This window comes from Rhipicephalus microplus, chromosome X (genome assembly GCF_043290135.1).
Source record: "Rhipicephalus microplus isolate Deutch F79 chromosome X, USDA_Rmic, whole genome shotgun sequence".
Taxonomy (NCBI): Eukaryota; Metazoa; Arthropoda; class Arachnida; order Ixodida; family Ixodidae; genus Rhipicephalus; species Rhipicephalus microplus.
In genome coordinates, this window is record NC_134710.1 from 19,785,619 (window position 1) to 19,810,895 (window position 25,277).

General features: G+C 42.6%; 1 protein-coding gene across 1 annotated transcript in view; it reads left to right on the forward strand.

The window, feature by feature from the left end:
• LOC119175697 (trypsin-1) overlaps positions 1-25,277 on the forward strand; it is a 115,589-nt gene that overhangs the window by 38,178 nt on the left and 52,134 nt on the right. Inside the window, exons 2-4 of the mRNA XM_037426637.2 lie at positions 3,562-3,589; positions 18,612-18,700; positions 19,027-19,133. Coding sequence (XP_037282534.1) covers positions 3,562-3,589; positions 18,612-18,700; positions 19,027-19,133 — 224 coding nt within the window. The remainder of the gene's footprint in view (positions 1-3,561; positions 3,590-18,611; positions 18,701-19,026; positions 19,134-25,277) is intronic.

Below are 25,277 nucleotides of genomic sequence, written 5' to 3' on the forward strand. Positions count from 1 at the left end.
GCATGTGCCACGAAGGACTACGAAATGGACGAAGAAGAAGAGCTCGCTTGCGCCTTCTAATTAAAAAGATCGACCTGCTTCTGGTGTCTCAGTCTCTACGGCAAGACCTCTGTTTTGGCGTCATGACAATATCGTGAATATGGGACGTTGCAACACTACAAATATTATGTTATTATTATATAATCTCTCCCTCTCTATCTCTCTCTTGTTCTGCTAAATGGTTAACGGGACAAGCAGCCTTGACAGAAACGTAGCAATGCGCGCATCTATTGGCTGTTTGACTGTAGCGATTTGGTACAGTCACCTAAATTATTGATGACCTAATTCGGACGAATAACAATTGCGATATCATTCAAGGCTTCCTATCAGAGAGCAAGCGAGCGACATCATTGCGACTCACAAAGTTGGTCACTGTATCGTTGCTACATGCGGCTACGTTCATGGTCGCCGTGGCACGGAGCCAAATAACGAGCATTCCGTGTCGGAAGCACCCCGGACACCTTCGTTCGTGATTGCGATTCCGTCCACGCAGCAGTTGATCTGGGTGCTTAAGGTTTCCTTAGAACCGTTATCATGGTGACGTGAATTAACTGTACTTGTTGTACGCATGCCGCGTACCATACGCAAGCATTAAGGGCTGTCTCGGATGAGCAGACTCAATGCAATCGCGACGCTGCCGTTTCGCGCACAAAGAACGTCGACGTACCGACGTGAGACGCATAGAAATTGAGCCAGACGAGATTTCTCACGGCGATCGCTTTACTTCCTGCATTCAGCACAACGGCGGCGGCCAAATGGTGTAGCCGTAACACTCGTCTCTATCAAATACCAATTTGCTTACACTCCGAACAAACACTACTAGGCTAACCTATGGAGCATTAGTTCCAAGAAAATTGGAGAGTTAATGGGGTCCAAATTGAACACTACTCTATTTTCGAGAGTACATTGTGGTAACCGCTAATGTAGAACGTATATACTTCTATAGCAAGCGATCTCGCCCATGAATTCACTCCAGCTTGTATTCGTTGCACTGCATTGTAGTAATTAACCTTTTTTTCCTTTCTTTTGCTTGTCAGTAATGCTGCATGGAATATTCTACGAATAAAATCAGCTGATTTAAATAAGCATAAGCAGGTGACCGAATCGATTAAAACGAGTTTGAGGACTGACAGGCTTTCACATTTATCTGCTCAATCTTTGTTTAAAGGAACATGTATTTTTAAAACCGAGATCAGAGAATTCGAGGAATTTTCAAAGCGATCTGTACAGTTATAGCGGGTGTTTCGAGCATAGGCTGTCCTTCGGTAGCCCTATACAGCCTCGATGTAGAATACCTGGATGTAACTTAATTCGGTGGCCAAAATGTGCTCGGCGTTTTTTATGTGCGCAGTCATTCTGCGGTCGCCTAATTCCTGATCTTGTTTTTTTTTTGTAATGTGCCTGGTGTCTACTTACTAACAGGTGAGAGGCCATCTAATGACGATTTAGAACTTGTAACGAGCCGAAATTCAAGGAGACGTGGGCCACTTTTGACATTAGGTAACACCTTTTGTGCCAAAACCACTGCAATGTCACAGATTCATGAAACTGGATCTCATAAGAACCGTATGCGAGACTTTGTTCTCGTTGCGCTGAAGCCCACTGCGCCAATTTTATAGCCAATGTCCACAAATGTTCCAATTGTAATGGGCACCATGAAGCCTCCTCAAAAAAGCGCCCAAAAATGAAAAGGGAAATTACTGCATTGAAACAAATGGCAAGGGCCCATTTATCACATCACGGGGCTGCCGCAACTATCAGAAAGCGGCGAGATCGGCGACAGAATTCATGCGAGAAAAGCAATGCCCTGCATCTACAGCGCCTCTTGAACGCCCTGCTTCGCCGACTCCCTTGTCAACGGGACCCTTCACGGCCGGTTCAAATCGTAATGGGCCTACACTGCCGAAGCCAAAGTCCCGTACATGGGTGACAGCCGCCATAAACGACAAGACCAAGAAAGGCATGGATACATCTGAGCCAGCTTGGCCTTCTCTGCCGAAGTCGCAGCGACGTGCTGAGTCATAGTGCACACCGACAATTGAGAACAATGAAACAATCGTCATATTTCTTCAGTGACTCCTAAACACACTTCGCATGTTTGTCAGCAAGCTCAAATCACCGTCTCAGCCCGTGCAAGAGGTGCTGGATGCTCTGAGTCTAGTACTTGAAAGTTTTCGTAGGCACAATTACTCGACTATCTACAGTGCAGACGTGACATGGCCGAGATCCTGTGTTTAGTACTGTGGAACGCAGCAGTATTTTTTATATGCTTCCTTCTTTCTCTCGGCCTATCTTTTTAGCCCAATTATCCTTCCCCCAATGTAGGATAGCAAACCAGACGCGCGTCTAGTTGGCCTTCCTGCCTTTCCTTCCTCTCTTCCTTCCTTCCGTGATTAAAATTTCAATTGCTAGTAGCGCGTCGTCCTGTATCCCCCGTGCCTTTGTTTTCGTGGTTTCTTCGCACTTTTTCAAACAGCTTATGAAAATAAATCAACATTTCTCTCTCTCTCTCTCTCTCTGTGTGTGTGTGTGTGTGTGTGTGTGCATGCGTGCGTGCGTGCGTGCGTGCATGTGCGTGTGTGTGTGTGTGTGTGTGTGTGTGTGTGTGTGTGTGTGTGTGCAGCGCAGCACACGATGATGGGAAAGAAAATAACAAAATATGAATGTCCAACAGAGATAGTGAAATGTATATACGAAGCCAAGGTTTAGTGACGTGCTTGATTGAATCAATGTGAAGCGTACAATTGTGCTTATTTTCACCATATACATAACGCGTGACCACATGGAATCCTTATGTGTGCTCCCAGCGCCAATGGCAAGTTTGTCATAATTCACGGTCGATCATACCTACTTATATACTCCATTCGCAAAACCAAGCGGACGCACACTCATCCGTGCTGAGATATCAAGAAAGTTAGTAAGATGCTTGTCGAGCCAAGCCAAGAGAGGGGAGGAGAACGAAGCACTACACACAAACTCACACGTACATACATACATACATACATACATACATACATACATACATACATACATACATACATACATACATACATACATACATACATACATACATACATACATACATACATACATACATACATACATACATACATACATACATACATACATACATACATACATACATACATACACATTTTATCAATTAGTTGGAATCATTTGATGCTGTCAGCAAATAAGAACACCCCCAAGTGAAAAAGCTTATTCTTTTCAGTAAATATACTAACCGAATAGTGTGATGGATAGATGTATGGACGGATAATGAAAAAAATTATTATGCACCTTTAGGGTCATACCTCGCAATATTAATGCTAGCCTCTGCGTATAACCACAATTGAGAATGTGAAGTCACAGACGAATCCACATTCAAATAAAAAGGTAATGTTAACGCGGTTTAACGAAAATCAATCGCAAGCTATTCGTAGAACTGCTTGATAGCTCAATGGTTCAAACCTACTTGAAGCTGCAACAGTACTTCCTAAATATGACTTTTCTTTCTTGCAGTTCTTGAAGCAATACAAAGACGACGAACGTAAGTGATACGTTACTCGGCATTCTTTTACATCGCGTAAACATTACAGAAGCTTGCAAGTATTTGTTTGTAAGCAGTTGCCGTTGTTGTTAAGGATATTCTTTTTGAAATCGGCGGGGACACCTGGCGACACCACGAGAACTTTTTAAAACAAGTTCTTTTCAACCAACTTCTCACTCTTGCTTTAGGAACACTATATAACTGATGTAAATTACAATAATGGACGTCCGGAAGTTTATTTGAGTGTAGATTGTAGGAAACGAATGTAGGAAACGCAGAAGAAGAAAAAGGATAGTGGAGTCGGTGCTTGGACCAGGGCTTCCAATCCGTGAATACAAAGTTTCACTCTGATAGCTGAAATTTCATTATTTCTCTTAATTAAATAAAATAATAAATTCTTCGCAATTTATTACAGAACCGGCTAATATTTTGAAGCTATAATTATAAAATGCCATTTGTTTCATATTATTTAACACAGTAATATTCGAACAACAGCGAAGTAATGATTAATAAAAACCAGTACTAATTCACTCTTCATGTTGGTTGCCAGCGTGGGCCACCTTGCTCGGCAGAAATTTCGACACTCTCACCTGGACTCACAGGCTCCCCATGTTTGGTATCATAGAGTTTGCACCGAGGAAAAAAATACACAATCAAATCGCCAACCAAGGATAATAATGAGTCATATATCCCTTGCTAACTGATGTAATCTAACTCGGCGCTGGTCTTAATTGTCTGGTGGCTTATCAGAGAGTCGCTAATGAAAGCGGTTGTCACGCTTTTCGCTGGTACTGACGGTATTACACTATATTTCGTGCGTTAAATAAGCAGTGCTAGCTAAAGCATCGAATATGAAGACCAAGTACGCGTTAATCGCAAGTGTTTTACGGTAATTGTGTGCATTTCACAGCTCGATAGAACAAACCACAACCACCTGAACACATAGTGGGATCACGGGAGTGTCTATAAATATTCACAAAACCAACAATTGCGATCGATCTATGACAGTATGAGAAGATCGTCAAAAAATGGTATCAAACCCACCGCAGTTGTCTAGTGACTAAGGTACTCGACTGCCGAACCACTGGTCGCGAAATTGAATCCCGGCCGCGGCGGCCTCATTTTCCACGCAAGCGGAAATGCTGTAGGCCCGTGTGCTCAGATTTGGGTGCACGTTAAAGAACCCCAGCTGCTAGAAATTTCCGGAGCCCTCCACTAAGGCATCTCCCATAATCCACTAAGGCATCTAAGGCGTCTCTCATGGTTTTGGGACGTTAAAGACTGACAACTATTATTATTATTATTATTATTATTATTATTATTATTATTATTATTATTATTATTATTATTATTATTGAAGCTAGTATCAATTTAAGCGCAGAAAGTTGCCATAAAAATGTCGTGATTTATTTTGAAAACAAAATGAGTAGAAACATGCTAAATAATCCTAGAAATCGCAACATTTTTTTTATTTTCTAGCAAAAACCTTAGATTACCTTAATCTGGATAATTCCTCTCAATTTCACATCCCTGGCTTGGACTGTGTGGTTGAGCGAAGTCGTACAATTTGAACTTCCCTTATTATTGATAGTGGGGCCAATCCACCTAGTGGGTATGAATCAATTTCTTCAAGGCAACAAAACAGAACTGGACTGGTCTTAACTCAAAATCGCACTGCCCCTGCTTTAATGTGGTTTCATTTGATCTGTACATTAACCCATTACTTCATAGCTACATATTGAAATGAAACAGTTGAGCCAACGCTTAACTGGGAGAAAACAAACCGAAGAAGAGGGTGCCCTGCCTTTGATATAGGGTGAAGTCCACATGGAGGTCTTTCTTGATTAAGGAACAAATAAAAGCCCTCGTCAAGGTTCAGGGCTGGCTGCTCAATCCGGAATGCCCAGATGTATTTAAAAATTGCTGCTATAGCATGATGCCATAAGCCATATGTGGCTCCGGTGACTTTAGATATCATTTGATATCGAACATGGTATTTGGACATATGGTCGAATTCCTTCAGTTTCCCGGAATACTATTACCGCTGGATCGCCAATTTATTTATTCATTTTTTATTTATTTATTTATCAAATACTACGAACAGGTAGTCCAAGCAGGGAGGGCAACAAAATAGTACAACAGTGAACATGTTGAAAACAAAATATATTCCTTGTGTACAAAAAGTTTTTATCGTTTCAAATGTGTTTTTTCCTTTTTTCTTACACATAAACGAGAGGAGGATCTCAATGCTCATTTATTCCCCCGGTGCTTTCCACGTCACCAAAAAAATAATAACTTCCGCTTGTGCAAATAATGTCATTTTTTTTTACCTCCGCAGACATCACACACCCCTACATGGACGATTGCAGGCTTGCCCATATGCGTTAGAGAACTGGCTCGATCATAATATTTTTTTGAAGTAAATGTGCACGCCATTTTCCTCTGATCGCAATACTAGGTGCACATCTGATTGTGTTGTCATCTCGAAGACAAAACGCATGTGGGATGGTCTTTGAAGTATTCGTATAACAGCGCGCAAAAGTAGAAAGGATGGCAGAGACACAGTTTAAGTGTTCTTTACGCTTTGCCTCTGTTGCCGGAAAGGCCCGCTGAGGTGGTCTAGTGGCTAAGGGTACTCGGCTGCTGACCCGCAGGTCGCGGGATCGAGTCCCGGCTGCAGCGGCTGCATTTTCGATGGAGGCGGAAATGCTGTAGGCCCGTGTGCTTAGGTTTAGATATATGATAAAGAACTCCAGGTAGTCGCAATTTCCATACGTATATAAGAGACGCCACTATGGCGTCTCTTATATACGTATGGTGGTTTTGGGATGTTACACCCCAAATTTTATTATTATCTGTTGTCGGCTTTTCTATTTTTATCGTCCTGTTAGATGAGTTCAGTAAACCAAATAGTCTATAGCAAGCAACCGTACTAGATAACTTACGGCAATTTGTGACACATGTAACATATGACAAGCACACATTATTTTCATAGCTGGAAAAGGTGCACGTGTCATTAGCATTTTGCCCTGGCTAGGCAGTCAGCGTATGTGAATACACATGTTTGAAGTTTGAAGTTAATTAAATACTGAGTACATATACAGATATAGTCATGTTGTTACAGAAAAAGTTCCTATTGTGTGAACACTGTCGGGGGACCTTATTATTACGTTAAAAAAACATTACTTAAATGCAAAAAATAAAAATATAAAAACAGCAAACTAATCAGAGTACAAAGTAAAAAAAATGACAGGCATGGGCTATTCAGATATTTAGGCAAAGCGTAATACATAATCAAGACATAAAATGATAAGAACTGTTGAATAATACATACACGCACTAATCAGAACAACAGAATTGAAGTTATGTTTGTTGAAACTTAAATAAATGGTGCTACTGGTTAAGCAAAATGAGTTCTGCATGAACCCGCAAGGTGGCGGAAGGGTTATGAAAGGGAAATAAAACAAGAACCCGTTTGCAGCCGGAAGCAACAAGAAAATTCGTACAGATTTCTCAGAAAGAAAATCTTCTTATTCGTCCTGGCCCATGGTTCGAACACAGTAAGCTGTCAATAGGCAGCGCAATTTCGCCCTCACACTGCCAATCGCTAGCTTCCTGGTTAGCTCAATTTGTAGAGCGACCACTCCGGAAAGGCATTGGTCCGACAAATTTTTCGGCAACAAAAAGGTTTTTCTTGCTGCGAAATTCGTATGGATTTTCTTGTGGCTTCGTGCTACAAACAGGTGGTTGTTTTCATTTGCTGTTGGTCAAGGATGAAATGGCGAATGAGATGTTTGAATGACAATACAGAAAAAGCACACTTAATGTTATATAGCAAAAGATAAAATGTGATTGAAAGAAAAGCTAGTCCTTGTGAACCTTAGTTAGTTCAGACTTTGGGAAGCAAAAAGTTGTTATTTGAGGAAACGCGGGTTATGTTCGAATTAGCAAGGTCTCGGATAAGAACAAATTTCAGAATGCCCTGGTCTTTATTGGCCCAATAAGCAAATGTTCACACATTAAATTGGTTTAGGTTCTCAATATTGATTATCTTTAGTTGACAGTATAAATCGGTGACATCAGTACGTCGGCTGCTCCAGGTAACAATCTGAATGGCTTGATTTTGAACACGTTAAAAAAAAAGATGGCAATTATTTGTTTGAACCCATGAAGCGATGCAATAGTCAAGATCACTGTGGATGAATGCAAAATATAAACAAATCAAAGTGGTAAAGTTAAAATAACATATAGCTTTCAGTATTATCCTAATACCATAAGATGTTTTTGTTGCAGTTGTTCAAAATGTAAGTCGAATTTCAACCAGGGTCAAGCTTGATTCTACAGAAAGAACAATGGTCTGACAGGGAAACGAGATGCGAGTTGATAAAGAGTGGTATAACTTGGGCACTATTTATTTTATTGGAATTAAAACTTAGGAACTTCGTTTTAGAGGGATTTATCAAAAGGTAGTTTTTAACACACCATGCATTAACGTTAACAAGTTCAGCTATAAGGGTTGTTACAAGGCTGGTTATTGAGTTACTCGGACATAAAAAAGTCGGTTCGTCCACATATAAACTGTTTTCAGTATAAGTGGTTACACTCAGCGGAAATTTGGTAATTTAGAGTAGAAATAAAAGTGGACTCAGGATTCAGCCTTGGGAAACACCAATGTCAGTAGAATAGATGCCGGAAATAGATATTAATTACTCTCGATCAGCTAAATAACTATAAAAAAGACTGAGACAGTTGTCATCAATGCAATAAGATAAAAGTTTAGAGAAGAGAATGTCATGATTAAGTGTATAAAATTATTTAGTAAATAAAAAAACAATGAGGTTACCTTTGTCAATTTCTTGTTTCCATTTTTCTATGAAGTAAATGAGGGCTGATTTAGAGTCAATTATCATTGTCTAAACCCGATATGTCTAGGATGAAATAAGTTAAACTTTGTAAGATAATTTGACACTCGGATATATATTAGCTACTCAATTACCTTGCTAAAAAAAGCAGAATAGATATCGGCCTGTAATTAGAAATTGAGGATCTTCCACCTTTTATTAATACTAAAAAAAAACAAATGTCATAACCAATATGGATAGGATAGCTGACGAGGCGGAGGAGTTTTACAGAGAGCTGTACAGAAGACAAAACAACTATAGTCGGTTACAACCTAACAATAAATATAAGCTCCACCTACAGCAATGCATTTGCCACCGCCAGAAAACTGGCATCAAATCACGTTTGTTAATTTGCGTGACGCCAAGTATCGCTTGCGCATTTTACATCGGTGGTTTCCTTATGAAGACACAGGTTGGTGCCACTGGTTATTGGTAAAAAACGTTGACTTCCTTCCCAATTTCCGCAAAGATTTCGACATAACTCTCTGCCAAACACAGTTCTTCAAGTAAGGACGTTGAACTTTCAATTATTATTGGGCGTATTATTTGTGTTAGCAGTAAAAAAGTATTTACGGTTGTAACGGAGGCCACGTAGCAAAACTTTCTCGCACAGATGAATGGCTGGTGACCCGCAGTTTTTGAAGTGGTACCTGTTGTTTTATTTGTGTTTTGATTTTTATTATTAGGTTGTCACCGACTATATGATAATATCGTAAGAAGCAATAATAGCTGAGAGGAATTCGACATCTTACCAGTAACGATAGGGGAAGTAAGAAAAGTCCTAGAAGGAATGCAAAGAGGCAAAGCTATTGGTGAGGATAAGGTAACAACGGACCAGCTGAAAGATGGCGAAAAAATTGTGTTAGAAAAACTGATCACCTTATATACGAAGTGTCTCTTGGTGAGAAGCGTACCAGAATCTAGGAAGAACGTCGAAATCATCTTAATTCAGCCGAGAGATCAACAGTAATGCAGGCACTACGGAATCAGGGCATGGACGAACCCTACATAAACATACTGGGAAAAAAATCTACAGTGGATTCATAGCCACCTTTGTTCTCAATAAATACAGCAAACAGAATCCCAATAAAGAATGATATAAGGCAGAGAGACACGATCTCTCCAATGCTATTCACTACGTGTTTACATGTGGTTTTCCGGACTCTAGATTGGGAAGAGTTAAGAGTAAAAGATAATCGTAAGTACCTTAGTAACTTGCGATTCGCTGGTGACATTGCAGTAACTGGACACGGAAAACAGAAGAGTATAATGGTAAAATAATATGCACAAAACGAAAGTAATTTGCAACAGTCTAGGCAGAAAACAGCGCTTTGCGATAGTTCTAGATATGCTGGAAGTTGTAAAGAAATATGTCTACTTAGGACAGGTAGTAACTGCGGAGCCAAACCATGAGAGTGAAATAACTAGAAGAATAACGATGGGGTATATCACATTCGGCAAGCATTCTCAATCATTAATGGTAATCTGCCTCTAACCCGGATATTTAACAGTTGAATCGTGCCGGTACTTACCTACGGAACAGAAACCTGGAGGCTTACAAAGAGGGTTCAGCTTAAAGTGAGGACGATGCAGAGAGCGAGGGAAAAGAAAATGATAGGTGTAACCAAAGGGACAAGAAGAGAGAAGAGTGGGTCAGGGAATAAACCGGGCTCAAGAATATCTTAGTTGAAATCAAGAAGAACAACTGGACATGGGCCGGGCGCGTAGCACGTAAGCAGCACAACTGCTGGTCGTTAAGGGCAACTGACTGGATTCCCAGAGAAGGCAAACGCAAGAAAGGGAGACAGGAAGTTAGGTGGGCCGATGAGATTTAAAAGTTCGCAGGTATAACGTGACAACGGAAAGCACAAGACCGGGTTGATTGGTGGATTACGGGAGAGGCCTTTGCCCTGCAGTGGGCGTAGTCATACTGATGATGATGATGATCAGTCGAAATCAAGAAGAATAAATGGTCATGGGCAGGGCAAGTAGCGCGAAGAGAAGATAACCGCCGGTCATTAAAAATCACAGACTGTATTACAAGAGAAGGCAAGTGAGTGAAGGGGACGCTGAGAGTTTGGTGGGCAGGTGAGATTGGGAAGTTTGCGGTTATAAAGTGGTGTCACCAAGGAGAAGACCAAGTTCATTGGCAGAACATTGGGGATGTCTTTGTCGTGCAGTGCGTGTAGTCAAACTGATGACGATCATAATAGATAGATAGATAGATAGATAGATAGATAGATAGATAGATAGATAGATAGATAGATAGATAGATAGATAGATAGATAGATAGATAGATAGATAGACAGACAGACAGACAGACAGACAGAAAGACAGACAGACAGACAGACACAGACAGACAGACAGATAGACAGATAGATAGATAGATAGATAGATAGATAGATAGATAGATAGATAGATAGATAGATAGAGACAGACAGACAGACAGACAGACAGATATATAGATAGATAGATAGATAGATAGATAGATAGATAGATAGATAGATAGATAGATAGATAGATAACGCGCAGAATAACATAAATAAAGTATGTTTTAACACCCCCCCCCCCTTCCCCCGCCAAAAATTTCTTGGCAACACTACTGGTCGCTACACTTCTTTCTTTCCGTACGGCGAGGACACCAAGCTTTTTAGTAAATTCATGCTGCTACTGTATGCTGCATTCCACCCTCAGACTTCATTCTGTTAGTCCTGTGTCGTTATGAAAGCTTCGTGAGATCTCAGTGTTCAATCTGATGGCACGTTACATATTTCCGCTCCCACTATGTTCTTATTACTTAGCGGAGTCTTCCTTCTCTCGCCTATGTTTGCAGAATACCTATATATAGAATTCAGTTTTCCAACACATATGCGCAATATATGTCGTCCACAACTCGATTATGCATCTGGGATCTCGAATGACATTTTTGTATTCTTAAGTGACATCATTGATTGCGTTCGGAAACAAATCTTAAGCACATATAATCACTGCTTCACAGGGAATGACCCTGCGTTTTTTTTTCTAGCTATCTTGGATTATTAGCATTGTCGTTATTTCTCTACCGATGAAAAAGCGCTGATCAGCTATGTCTGTTCAAACATTTTCAGGGGTACAAAATCTGCCCTGAATGGCTCAGTTGCATGGTTTTTCGAATTCAATGCAAGCTAAACGAGAGGGCATACACGTGGTCATGTATATGCCTACCTGTGTCAACACTTAACCATCCACAAAATACAGTGTTCCTAATACTTATCTTCTTCATCTTTATGCTTTTATAAGTGATTGTAGTTTTCTTTTCATGAGCATCGTTCTCTCCCAACATTTCAGCTGACTAGTACTTCGTATACTGTGAACATTCCTTATGGCCATCTACTTTTTTATTTTGTTTTTTTTTGTGTGTTAACGTTTTTTCTCGTTTTGTTCGTATTTTCTCCGGCAGAGCATCCTCATTGTGTGTTGCTTGTTATTATTTACTTTGTTACTTGATCAGTGTACCGGCATTAAGAGCGCAGGGGCAGATTAAATAAATTACTTTATAAATATTGTTGATATTATATAAAACAGATTGTTATTAATAATAATAATATTATTTTATATGTGTTCTTCAGCGCTCTGAGGAAAATGCTATTTGAAATTTGCTTCGAAATGTTCTCAAAAGGGTTGCTTGCGGTAGCATTTTAGATGCCAGTACTATTTTCGTGGCTGAGGGTTTTCTCTGTTCTAGGATTTAATTTCTGAGATACAACTGGTGTGATGACTTCAAAGTACCATATGTTGCGCATCGACCACTGAAAGAAAAAAAAAGCGTTTTACTGTACCACGGCTTTCTAGCAGATATGGAGAAGCTTGCAGAAGTGTATATACACCCAAATTTTCAAAAAACTATCTGAAAGGTTTTTCTCGACTGGTAAAAAAAACAGTTCAAGAAGTTATCCGCTGAGTTGTGAAACTACATTGGGCATGGTCTACTTGTATGTAATATACGCTCTTGGTTACTTTGTTCTCATTTTATTTACTCCCTGTAAACAAAAAATGATGTCAAATATTTTTCTGTTCGTTGACAAAAACAAAAAGTATATATATTTTGGTGACCGTGTAACCAGATTGCTCTAACTGGCTCTGCCGGGCCTAGTCGCACAAGTCCTCGAACACTTAGAGAGGCCCGTTTTTTTGAAGTTTTTATGAATGTGTACAAGAAAGTATTATTATTATTATTATATTATTATATTATTATTATTATTATTATTATTATTATTATTATTATTATTATTATTATTATTATTATTATTATTATTATTATTATTATTATTATTATTAATGCATTACACTGTTCCTGATGGTGTCACAGGGCTATGTTCAACGAAAGAACTTAAATTGCACTTACAGACTAAAACCCAACGAGAACTCATAACGATGGCATTGTCATCGCTTGAGAGCACGCGTGTGAGATACAGCCATCGCCATTGCATTGCCAAACCTCGCAAGTACCGTCACCTAGCTTGACTGTTGGGAACAGCTGCTTCTCAAAACTGCCAAAAGAACTCCGAAAACAAGGAGACAGCTTATTAAGGACTTATCGTCGCGCATAAAGAACATGTGACCATTAACATGGCGCCACATAAATTTCCGGCAACAATGAAATATCTCAATAGCCTGAAAAATGTGCTCAATGCTGACGTAGATCTGCGCAATTCTTGCTCTTTTTTAAAACCAAAAAGAAAAGACTGTCCAATATGCATGGTGCATCGGTATTGAAACAGCTGCAGGTGCTTTGCCTACGTAGCACTGGTTACATGCAGCTGCCAGAAGTGAGTTATTGCTTTGAGCAAGCCAAACAGGAAGGCAACGTGCTATCGTTCATAATTTCCATGGAAAGGTATTTCGTCCGCTTGACATTAACAGATGTTCCTTAACGTCAGTTTACATTTGAAAGTACGCACTGTTTAAATCAGCAGACATTTATCTTTAGCTAGTAAGTTCAAAGTAACTTACTGATTTTAACTCCATCAGACACTGATGATCTGTACACCTAAACGTGCATTTAGAGGTCGTACATTGTTAAAGTTCATCTTATACAAAACAGTTGAAAGTAAAATTGAGTACGCCTCATCCATCTGGGATGAATGTTAAAAAACCGTTATGTCTAATCATTTGAACTGTTCTGAAACAATGCCACGCGTTTCCTTTCTAGCATTTATAGCCACACATCAAGCGTAGGTCAATGAAAAACTTTGCACTTGGTCCACTTTCAGCCTGATGTGAGGGCTATCGCCTTGTAATGTTGCGCAAACCGCGTTTCCAGAATTCTGACCAGCGCGATAATCACACGTCATCTACCTACATTTCACCCCGCATGATCGAAGATAGCCAGAGGTGTCGGAACAGTTCAATGCCACGATCCACTTATTCAAGACGGAAGGGAAACGGCGCAGTTGTATGCTGTGAAAGACAACTCAAAGTTTTGTTCGGCCATATTGTCACCTGAGAGGAAGAGGCGCAAAGTCTTCCGCATACATTGCCAACATAGGGGTGGGGGTGGAGAGCGTTGCGACAAACCATCGCTCTCCCTCCTGAAGGGGATTTCTGCGCACGCATTTGCTCCCTAATTTAAAAACCTGACCACTTTTGCTGTGTTGTTGTTCATTTATGTATGCTTTTACCCACTGCCCTCTGTAGCACAGTGATATTGAGGACACACACACACACACACACACACACACACACACACACACACAGACACACACACACACACACACACTTACACACACACACACACACACACACACACACACACACATACACACACACACACACATACATACATACACACACACACACACACACACACACACACAACAGATGTGAAGCAATAAAACCCCAGAGTAGAGAATAAGGCCGGAGGATGTGCCAAAAGAAAGGAACAATTTATGACTTTGACACTCATTACTATTGAGTGGAGAAAAAAAATATATATGGGGGGGGGGTGCAATCATACTTGACGTATGTTCGCCCGTGCATTTGTATTTGTGGGTCCTGATGAAAACATGCAAATTGCAGAAGTTGTCTTGAAAGGGCAGTTGGTGCAGGATGCGGAGAGTGCAGAGTGCGAAAACGGGACTGAGACGGAGTAATAAGACTACACAAGCGCTTGTGTTGTCTGTTAATCTTCTCACCCCCACCCTTAATCTTCTCAACCCCACCCTCTGGTTACGCCAGCGTCATTATCTATTGCGTCATGCAAGCCTTGTAAGCGAGGCAAACCAACAAAGCCAGCGCGACCTCAGCGCCAACTGTTTGTGATTTACTGAAGGCCACGCGCACGATCACGAGCATGAGAAGGCGCGACGGTACTGCAATACTGCACGTATCGTTTTGTATTGTGCAGCCTCTGAATTCAACTCCAAATTCCTAATTTACATTACGTGTCTCTTTCCCGCACCACAATTTCGTAAGCACGCAACAATTGAAAAGGATTGAATGTTGGCTGCTGGGTGATGCACAACTGTGTGATAAGCGCAATTGACAAGACAACATAAGGCGGGGCTATGTGAATGTGTATTGAAAAAGATTCGCTTCAGCAAGACAGTCGCGTATTTGCTCGAGACAGCACGCAAACAGCACTAAAAAAGTGGGAGGGTGTCATTCCCTTCTTTTTCGGAGGGTATTGGACGCGTGCGCGTGTTGTCTTGCCTAAAGGAACTTTTTCCAATCAGCCTTCACCATTGTTCTGGGTGCCTCACTTATTTTGTCCAATCTATTGCGCTTTGCGTAATAGACTGGACAGTCACGTAATTCGCGCGAATAGCAGCATTTTTCATGTCTGAAGGTAAAAAGAAAATGTTACTTGGTAAATAATTACCCAGCGTCTAAAACCACGGTAAAATACGTTGGAACGCCATGTGGGCCCAGTGATTCAAGCGTATATGCACGACAACGCCTGCAAAGCCCCACCGCGCTGGTTTAGTGGCTAAGGTACTCGGCTGCTGACCCATCGGTCGCGGGATCGAATCCCGGCTGTGGCAGTTGCATTTTTGAAGAAGGCGAAAGTGCTGTAGGCCCGTGTGCTCAGATTTGGGTGCACGTTAAAGAACCCCAGGTGGTTGAAGCTTCCGGAACTCTTCACTATGGAGTCTCTCGTAATCATATGATGGTTTTGGGCCGTTCAACTCCACACATGAATAAATAAATAAATAAATAAATAAATAAATAAATAAATAAATAAATAAATAAAAAATAAATAAATCAAGCAACGCCCACTAACCCAATTATGAATCGGCTCAATACCTATAGAGCCACCTGTCAGTTGGAGCCTGAGTCAGCCAAAGATGATCCTACCGTGGGCACATCGTATTCTAGAATATCCCCCCACTCGATGCTTCAGCTTGCATTGATAATATAGATGGCGGCAGCGTGGACCTTGGCCAAAAGTGATCACTGCACTTCAATGGCTCTCAGCGGCAATTCTTTACAAGTGCTACGTTTTTGCTTTCTTGCGGGGTGACTGTGTTCAAGTCGGTGAGATACAGGAAAAACTTGAAGTCAAGGAATATTTTATGATACGAAGGCAGTGTGAGCCTGACGAAGTGGGTCCGTAAGTCTGAAGCCGGTCACCGAGTCGCCCCGTGAGTATGATCTTCAAAGCAGCGCAGTAAGCGACATAAGAACAATATAAAAATATACACAAGAAAACGAGCGCTGAATCCTGACCAGATCTTCTGTTTTTCTTAACTGAATAAGTGAAGCTGCACATGGAAGTGAGTCCAAGTAAGTCAATCGCAACAACATGATGTTTCAAGTAGAATAGAGCATAATAAATATTCCGCGAGTTGAATAAAAATAATCAAAGTAATAGCTTATTTAGATAGACGGAAGCGCAACTTGTGCTAGTAAATCACATATGAATACCATTGTTTTTTAGGAGAGAAGCTTCTTGAGACGTGATTCTGTACATCCTCCGATGTATGTAGTAGTAGTAGGTAACCACCGATGGCACATACCCGCTCTAGAGCGAGTATTTGCCACAGGGTACGTGAGATGCGAGATGGCGGTACTTGGAGTGTTCACTAGATGAACTCACGGATGGAAGAATGGACGAATGGACAGACAGACTAGCAGACGGACCGACAGACGGATGGACGCACGAACGAACGGACAGACGGATGGACGGACCCACGGACGGACGGATGGTCGCGTGGACCGACGGAACCAAAAGCGAACGGACAGACGGGAGCACGGACGGGCTGACGGACGCTTAGCCCCACTCATCATCATTCGCTCGGTGAATTGCTGTGATTTTTGTTAGTTCTAACAGACTGAGCCTCCATAACTGATTCCCCGTTCTGTGAGTCAGCACAAGCTGGTCCGAGTCCATTAGCCCGTTAACTTGAGTGAGCTAGTCTCAAACAATAGAGAGAGAAAGAGACATGCGAAAAGTCAGGTAGGTCTACCGGAAAACAATTATCGGGTTGTCCACCTCGCATTGATGAAGGGGTAAGGAGAGACAGAAAAGTAGGGAAGACAGGAATGAAGGAAGGAACAGTGGCAGTACAAACATACACACAGAAAACACAAAGGTTCTATGCATGACGAAAGATGCCCCCGACCTAGAGCGATCACGGCTTGGTGTGACAATAAATATTTAAATGTTCCAGTGTCTTGTTTGTAGACCAGGTCAGATTGGGACAAGGTGTAGGTGAGCTAATGTCTCTGTGCATGAAATTCCGTCAAATAGATAACCATTACATCGACAGAACCATAGACAGCGCACCGTCAACTTTTCTATAATGGCTTCCAGTTTCCGCGACTGCCGACGTAGCAACATGAGAAATAGTTAATCAGATTATCTGAGCCTAGGTAAGCTTCAAACTGAAGATACGCACTTCATGAGCCTGAGCTAACTCTGTTTATTTTGACGATCTACGCATGGGAGTAGTTGAAATTTAAGGGCTCGTTTACTTTGTTAGAGCGAATGTTATTGAGAACTAACAGACAATGATGCCAAGTAAAATATGGGGGATGTTATTAGAAGTAACTGTAATGTAAATGCGAAGAATGAAAAGTGGCTGAAACGATAACTTGCTGCTTGCAGGGACTGAACATGTGAGCTTCGAGTAACGCCTCCGATTCCCTACCAACTGAGCTACTACCATGGCGGCTATTCCCCCCCCCCCCTTAATTTTATGGGGTGTGTATGTGCATATGTACATGTTGGCCAGTTGCCAGCGTAATACGATCAAGTGCGACGTTACGCTAACATGCAATAAGAGTGTCCTACACTCGTCTAAATGGCAACAGGCGGCGCTTCCTGACATTCCCACGTTTCAATGCACATATGCAGTATATAATGTGGACGGGGGGATGTAGTTCAGTGGTAGAGAATCGTACACATTATTAGAAGGTCGCATGTTAGGATCCTGCCAGTGGCAAGTTCTATTTTTGTTTACATTTATTTCCTTGTCTTTAGGAATTACTTCTAACAACATCCCCTTAGTTTTATTGGCATCATTGTCTGTTAGTTCTCAATTATATGCGTGGGAGTATCATGTACGTGACTGGGGAATTCCAGCCACTGGTGGCACTATCTGCTCTTCTGGGTCACAAAAGAAATAAAAATGAACAAGTTGGCTTTGGTGCATGCTTTCAGTGGAGTACCTGCTTTTTAGTTATGCTATGTCACCACGCTATGTGGGCGGTGCACAATCTGTTAAAAAAAAGAAACCTTGAAGAAAGATCAACGCTCCTTAATAACCATTTGGCTTTTGCACTGTACTTAGCCCCCATGTCCAACCGCTATAGCAAGCCACGAAATTAAATCATACATCCTTGAAGGGCTTAAAACTTGTAGCTCCCCCGCTGTGACCATAACGATAGTTATAGCGTGAGAACAGAACGACGACAAAGAGACAAGAAGAATCTTTGTCGCCAGGGAAGAAAAACCTTTGTCGTCGTTCTGTTCTCGCGCTGTAACTATCGTCATGTTATACCAACTAGCCCAAACTGCCATAATTCTATGTGACCATAAGCCATGGACTCAGTACTTTGTAAGTTTTTTTACGCACTGTTACTCTTGAAATCTATTGCACTCAAAGCCTCCCCCCCCCCCCCCTTTGTTCACAATGCAGGGAAAGTTTGTCCGAGCTCTTGCTCGGAACAGCACCGCTCCAGGAGGGTGGTCGGAGGGCGGGACGCTGGTGAACCTATCCCGTTCATGGTACGCACAGAAACAATTTTCTCATTTAGACCTATGTTTTGTTCATATGCCGAACGAAGTTTTGTACAAGAAAAAAATTTAATCATAAATATTTGCACAGAATAACTTAGAAATTGTCGCTCCTTTAGAATAACTATACCAGATGACTTATGATAGCTGATTGGGAAACACAAGTCGTATGCCTTCGCGACATGCATAAAACTCAGCAACTAGATAGTAAACGAGACGATAGCGAATCTATTTTCGATTGACTAAATGTTCACGTAAAAAGGTTTTGAATCTAACCACTGTGTTCATGCAAATGAAACTCTTGCTCCTTAACGCAGGCCAGCCTGCAGAAGAACGTGACAGGGCTGTCCAAGCCTTTCCCGTTCTGCGGTGCCAGCATGCTGACCGAGAAACACCTCGTCACAGCCGCTCACTGCCTCAAAAAGTGAGTACTCGACAAGTGAGCCTTTCCTTACCTATCCGCACCACCGAAAACCAAAGCAAAATGCTACACAGTACCATTTTTACTCGATGGTCTTTCAAGGGCACTGGTGATCAATGCGTGGGCGCCAGACATACCGTCTTAACTGAGCTGTGCTTCCTAAATTAGTGCCGCAACGTCAAGCTGCATACAGCGAAAGAACACGATTCTCTGACGCCCTTTGGCCTTGCCGTTTGCTTTAATTAACTCATGTCGCACGACGTAGAAGTACAATGATCTCTGTACATTATGTATTCGCTTTACACACGCATTGATGCAAATAAATTACCAAGTGCTATACAAAAATTCATACCGTCGTTAGCGGTTGGAATTTGTTGACGCTGCTGCCTTATGTCTGTCAGCTACGAAAACATACTTCTGAGGGGAAATACGGAATTCGCAGCGCCTGCTATTCGTCAATCACACCTTGTTTCTGTAACAGGTATGTTTACAAATTTTCCGTCAATGGCAGTCTGTCTTATATACGGCAAAAGCAGCAAACTTTTGAACCTTTATCCCGCCTAATGCTTCAAATGTGTACCAAAAATCGCGGACCCTCTACTGTACGAGGCTGCTGGTGACTCGCGTGGTTTCTAAAAAAAATCGAATAGGTTTGGCCGACCCTGCTCCCAGCACGTCAGCGGAGTTTTTAGACAACCTTGAACGCGTGAGAAGGCGCCGATCCATAATTTATTTATTACCCGCGAGGAATCACGACGGAAGCGATTTCCAGGCACTGACAGAAAGAGGATGACAATGCATTTTGTTTTGCTCTTGCAATAGAGAGCATAACTATTTTGGCATAATTTGTCTGTCATGTTCTCTCGTCACTGTGACAGCTTCGGTCGCCAGTCTTCACTCACAACAGACTCTCCTCAAAGGGACACTAAACGCCTGCTCCTCAAAGGGACACTAAACGCAAATAATAAGTCAATGTCTATTGCTGAAATAAAACAACGTTTTAGTGGTCCGGATCCTGTTAGCGCACTTCAAGTGTCCTGCCTGAAAGTGGCCGTCTTACGTCACTGTGGCCGAGCACAACGTTGCCCGGCTTTACTGCGCGGTCGCCGACCCTAGTAGCAGCAGAGCGAAAGTAGCGGGAGCCACAACAGGAACAAGGGCCGTTGAACAATTTTAGCCATGGCCTCCGAGGTGGTAGGCATGATTGGCTCAGCTGGGCCCCGCTAGATGGCACGACCTATCCAGCTTAACCAGACGAAAATTGAACTTTTGAACCACTCGCGCCGTTCCCCATAGCGCCCGGTGGTTATTTTTTTCATGAATCAAACAGAAACGAACACGCAGCATTTTATTACGTTTCTCGATGTCTGAAGGTTCTTAATCTATTGCAGCTGGTTTGATTACTATTGATTAATTGTAAGAGGAAAGTCTGACGTCATCGGGATCATTTTGAGAATGTCCTACTCACGGCGCATGCGTTCTCGTGCATATATCTTGCTTTCTAGATAAGTAGGGCACTGCTGTTGATAACATTGTCGTTTTAGACGTTGTCATACATTGAGCTTGTACTCTGACATAAAATAGTTATTTGACTTTAGTGTCGCTTTAAGCTCGCGCCCTGTCCAGCGGCCACCGGCGTGTACACCAGTGTTGCCAGTATACACTCCTCCGGTCGCCGCTATGGTCGCCGCTACAGTCGCCTCCCCGGTGATTCCAACCATGCTCTCTAGATAAAGCACCGCCACCATAGGCGTCGGTTTTCGATGGCCCGCACACTCACCTTCTCACGACTACGTCCACTTGGTTCTCGTCGCTTCGTAGGCACGGCAGCACGTGACAAGTTCTCAAGATGAGTGCTGTGCCCGGGTACCGATATTCTCCCGAGCCCTCTTATCTGCCTGCTCTCGACCCCGTTGAAGAACGCGTGATAGGTCCACGTCTGCCATTCATGAGCGTTCGGAATTTGGTTCACGGCAGCGGCCAGCATGACAGGTGGTTAACGTGCTGATCGACGTGGCCAACACTGTGCAGTGGCAAGCGCGGAACGTGCCCGACAGCGCTGCCTTCGACGTGCACATCATGTCCCGGCTCGTTAACAAGCCTTTTTACAGAAATGGTCTTGCCAAAAAAAAAAAAAAAACACCTCGTGCCCCTTCGAGCAAGCTCCTCTAACATAATTCACTTTGTGGATATGGCGGTGATTTTTTTTTCTTGGCGACACACTTACTGGGTAGTATACATATTGAACAACGTTTGTCAGCTATATTTGCCTGCTAAGCTCTAAAAAAAAACTCACTTGGTGGCTGAGAGTCGGTGCGCCCTAAGAGAGTAGCTCGACTCTCCTAGTAAGAGAGTAGCTTGACTCTACAAAGAAGAGTGAAATAACTCTAATTTGAAGCATCACATTACCACTTCTCAGAGAGTGAGAGAAATCTTGCAGGTAACACTTCTAAGAGGGTCAAATGACGCACACAAAAGCGTCAGGCCACTCAAGAAATATTTTAAGTTAGTCATTTGGCTCATGTTCTAGTGTCAAGCCACTATTGTAGGAAATAATGATGTGCTCGTTTTAAGCAAGTCCAGTAATACGTGCCACTGAGACCAATGACAACCAGAAGTAATTCTTCAATTTAAGCATTATTTAATTAAAAATCATCATATTAACACAACTTTTACAGCAGCCTGAGTAACATAGGAGGGGCCACAGAACAGTCTGTGAGACTTTGTTCACATGCCTGAGTATAGCCAACTGAAATGCGTGATTGGGATGTGCATAGTGTAATATGCTGAAAAATGCAGTGAAGAAATATGTTTCTGCAGTTATTCCTCATTAATATGGGTAAAGCAAAAAGTAGTGATGGTAAGCATGTTAAGCAACACGGTAAGCAACATGTATTTGCCGTTATCGAGGAAACCAGATAGATATCTGGTGTTTAACGTCCCAAAACCACCATTTGATTATGAGAGACGCCGTAGTGGAGGGCTCCGGGAATTTAGACCACCTGGGGTTCCTTAACGTGCACCCAAATCTGAGCACGCGGGCCTACAGCATTTCCGCCTCCATCGGAAATGCAGCCGCCACAGCCGGGATTCGCTCCCTCGACCTGATCGAGGAAACCACAACTTTCAAACAGCCCAAGATGATGTGAGCCTCTTTTAATCAGCAAACGAAATTCGTGTATGGGTCGTTTGCGTGGGTGCTACGCACCTTTTTTTCTCCTGTCTTTTTTTTTTTCAAACGCGAGATAATGGAAGCGTGTGCGAAGGGCGCTGATGATTTTTCCCATCACGAGTGGCGAGGCGAGAGAGCATATCGCGGGACCTTTGTTTCTCATATCGTGACTGTCAACTGAAGCGAAGAGGCGAGAGAACTGATCCGGGATTTTGTGAATAACCAGCACAGGCAGACTGATTATTTGAATTGAAAACAACTATTGGTAAAAAACACCTCAATTTCACACACACATATGACCCGAGTGTCTTTCTTCAAATAATTTATCAACGAAAACAAATTTTGCACTCAGCCGAAGGCGGGAACGCCGTTTTGCCACAGGCACAAGCTATGCACGTATGAAAGCGCTTCTTTTGTCGGAAATCTCTTCAATTTCTTTTTTCCGCCCGTCTTTACGCTGGCATATTCCGGCACCCAAATGTATTCTCCGGCAGTCAGGCGCACGCCGTGAGCAGTTATCGACCGCGCGTTTTATACCCCTGTCACATGGCCACCACCAAACTCCGTTGAACATCGTCAACGTAAATCTCCCCTAGGGGGTTCGACGGAGAAGGAGTTGTGGCAGTGTCACACGGCAATGACAAGGTTGTAACAGTTGCCGCTAGGGGGCTCAGCTGGCGCTGTTTGATTTTCGGAAAAGTATTCTACTTTGATCCCTATAAATTTTTTTGTGAATCCTCGTTATGCGGTTTTTACAAAAAAGCACTATAAAGTAGGTATGCGACTAACAAACCATTAAAAATAATTTCAAATAAAAACGCATTTGCTAAATGTAGCAATGCTGCTAGTGACGCTGGCCACATTGTGCTTTTAGTTGTTTTGTTGCCTGTGTACATGCCCGGTACGAAAGTTCTTATGCTTCCTTGCCTCGTGAGCGCACATTTTGTGTTCTTCAGCCATGAGTGACACAGCAGATGACGTGAAAAACTGGGGCGATATTGCGCTGGTAATGACGTTGATCGGCTGGCGCCGGCCGGCCTGACTCGCGAGGCACGGTGTGTAGGGCATCGGTGTTGAGAGTAAGTGAACTTTGGCGGGCATAAATATTGTAAACAAACACGCGTTGTGAATGAGTTCTACAACGAAATAACGTTTAATATTGCTAAAATGTATTATTCTTTCACTGCGGCCACTTAGTGCTCGAAATTTTTCTCTGACCTTTAGACTACTGAGGACGAGAGTACCTCGTTTCGCTGCGAAGGGAGATCGTTGAACGTCCTTTGCGAAATGCTCAGTTCACCTTCGTTTGCGTAAGGGTGGCCGTGTGACACCAACCGCATCTTCGTTGTCGTAAAGACAAGGGAGTTAAACGGTCTTCACGGGTGCCCATGTGACAGGGGTATTACAAACGTCACCCGTCCTTACAGGCCCAAATGATGCCATGCGAGCACCAGAACGGCACGCAGCGAGCGTGGACGTCGTCTACATTGAGATAGCGGATCCAGAGGGGGGGGGGGGGCGGTAGGGGTAATCACCCCCTCCCCAAAGATTGTCAGCAGCCCCTCCCCTTCCCTTCAGTTCTTGCCACGCACCTGCTACTTCCAGTTAGGACAAATGAGGTGGACCACTGTGAACACACATTAACAGTATTTATGCCATTACAGAAATTTTGTGCTAGTAAAAAAAAGTAATGACCACGCTCCTATTTCTGGCGGTAATTCAAGCAACCCCCCCCCCTCCCCTGAAATGTGTCGCTGGATCTGCCCCTGGATCGGACATGTTTTATGCTACAGAATAACCGCAAATAGCTGCTATATCTATAGTCAATTACACTCACTTGATTCTGTTATAACGCTGAACGTCATCGCAAATGTAGGCAAACTGCAAAATTTTGACAGAAACAAGAAGAGGGTGCAGCGGCGGTCCCAACAACGCGTGCTGTCTATATTGTATTCAACATCTCCTTTTCCCGGCGAGGCATCTCCAGTTCAATTGACTGCCGCGTCTGTGCTAGAAGCATCGCACAGTCTCTGCACCTTAAACTACCATTATTAAATTTACAAAAATTGTTATATATAGTGTGTATAAGTGTCCTGCATGCAGACTTTTTTCTTTACGTTTCCAGTCGTGAACGTACGCTGCACACTCAATATTGACGCAAAGTTTATTGGGGGTTTCAAGAAAGCACTTCTCACAGCTATATCATGTACATCCAGCAGTGCATCCGTAATCTGTGATCAGCCAACAATCGTCCTTGATAATTCGATGCATCGCTCTTCATAGAGCAACGTGCATAATGGTCTCAACTTGTTAACTGACAGTTTAGGTTGGGCACCCCCAAGCTCCCAGTGGACGCAGGCTTTCATTGAGAAGGACTGGAAGCCTACTTCTGCATAACTGCTGCAGACGCCCAGATGAAGCTGTATAATTAGTGCCTACGGAAGCACTATAGACTCGCCGTTAACAGGCACACTGCAAGCCTCACTTCGAGCATGAAGCTTCCACGTACAATATGGCGTGACCACACCCGCGGATGCACAAGCTTTCTTGAGTACACAACCAGACGAAACTACAAGACACGCAAAGCACTCCAACAAACAGAGAGGAGGCGTCGTCACCAACCCGGCCGTGCCACAACGCCAGCCGCGTGATATGTGTGGCCTAACTCTCACTTTCGCCTTCTACCTTCCAAAAGGAGTCAACTGGATGACCGAAGAGGGGCCATGAACCTCTTTTGACTCTTTTTTCTTCTTATTGTGTAGCCAGTTGCATATATATATATATATATATATATATATATATATATATATATATATATATATATATATATATATATATATATATTGTTACGCCTGAAGTAGGGGTACGGGAGTTTATTGAACGGAAGCTGGGATGGCGAGGCCGCACCGGATAAAACTGGCGAGAGATCTTCTTCTTCCCAAGTCCACACTTCTATTCCCTCTTATCAATCCGGC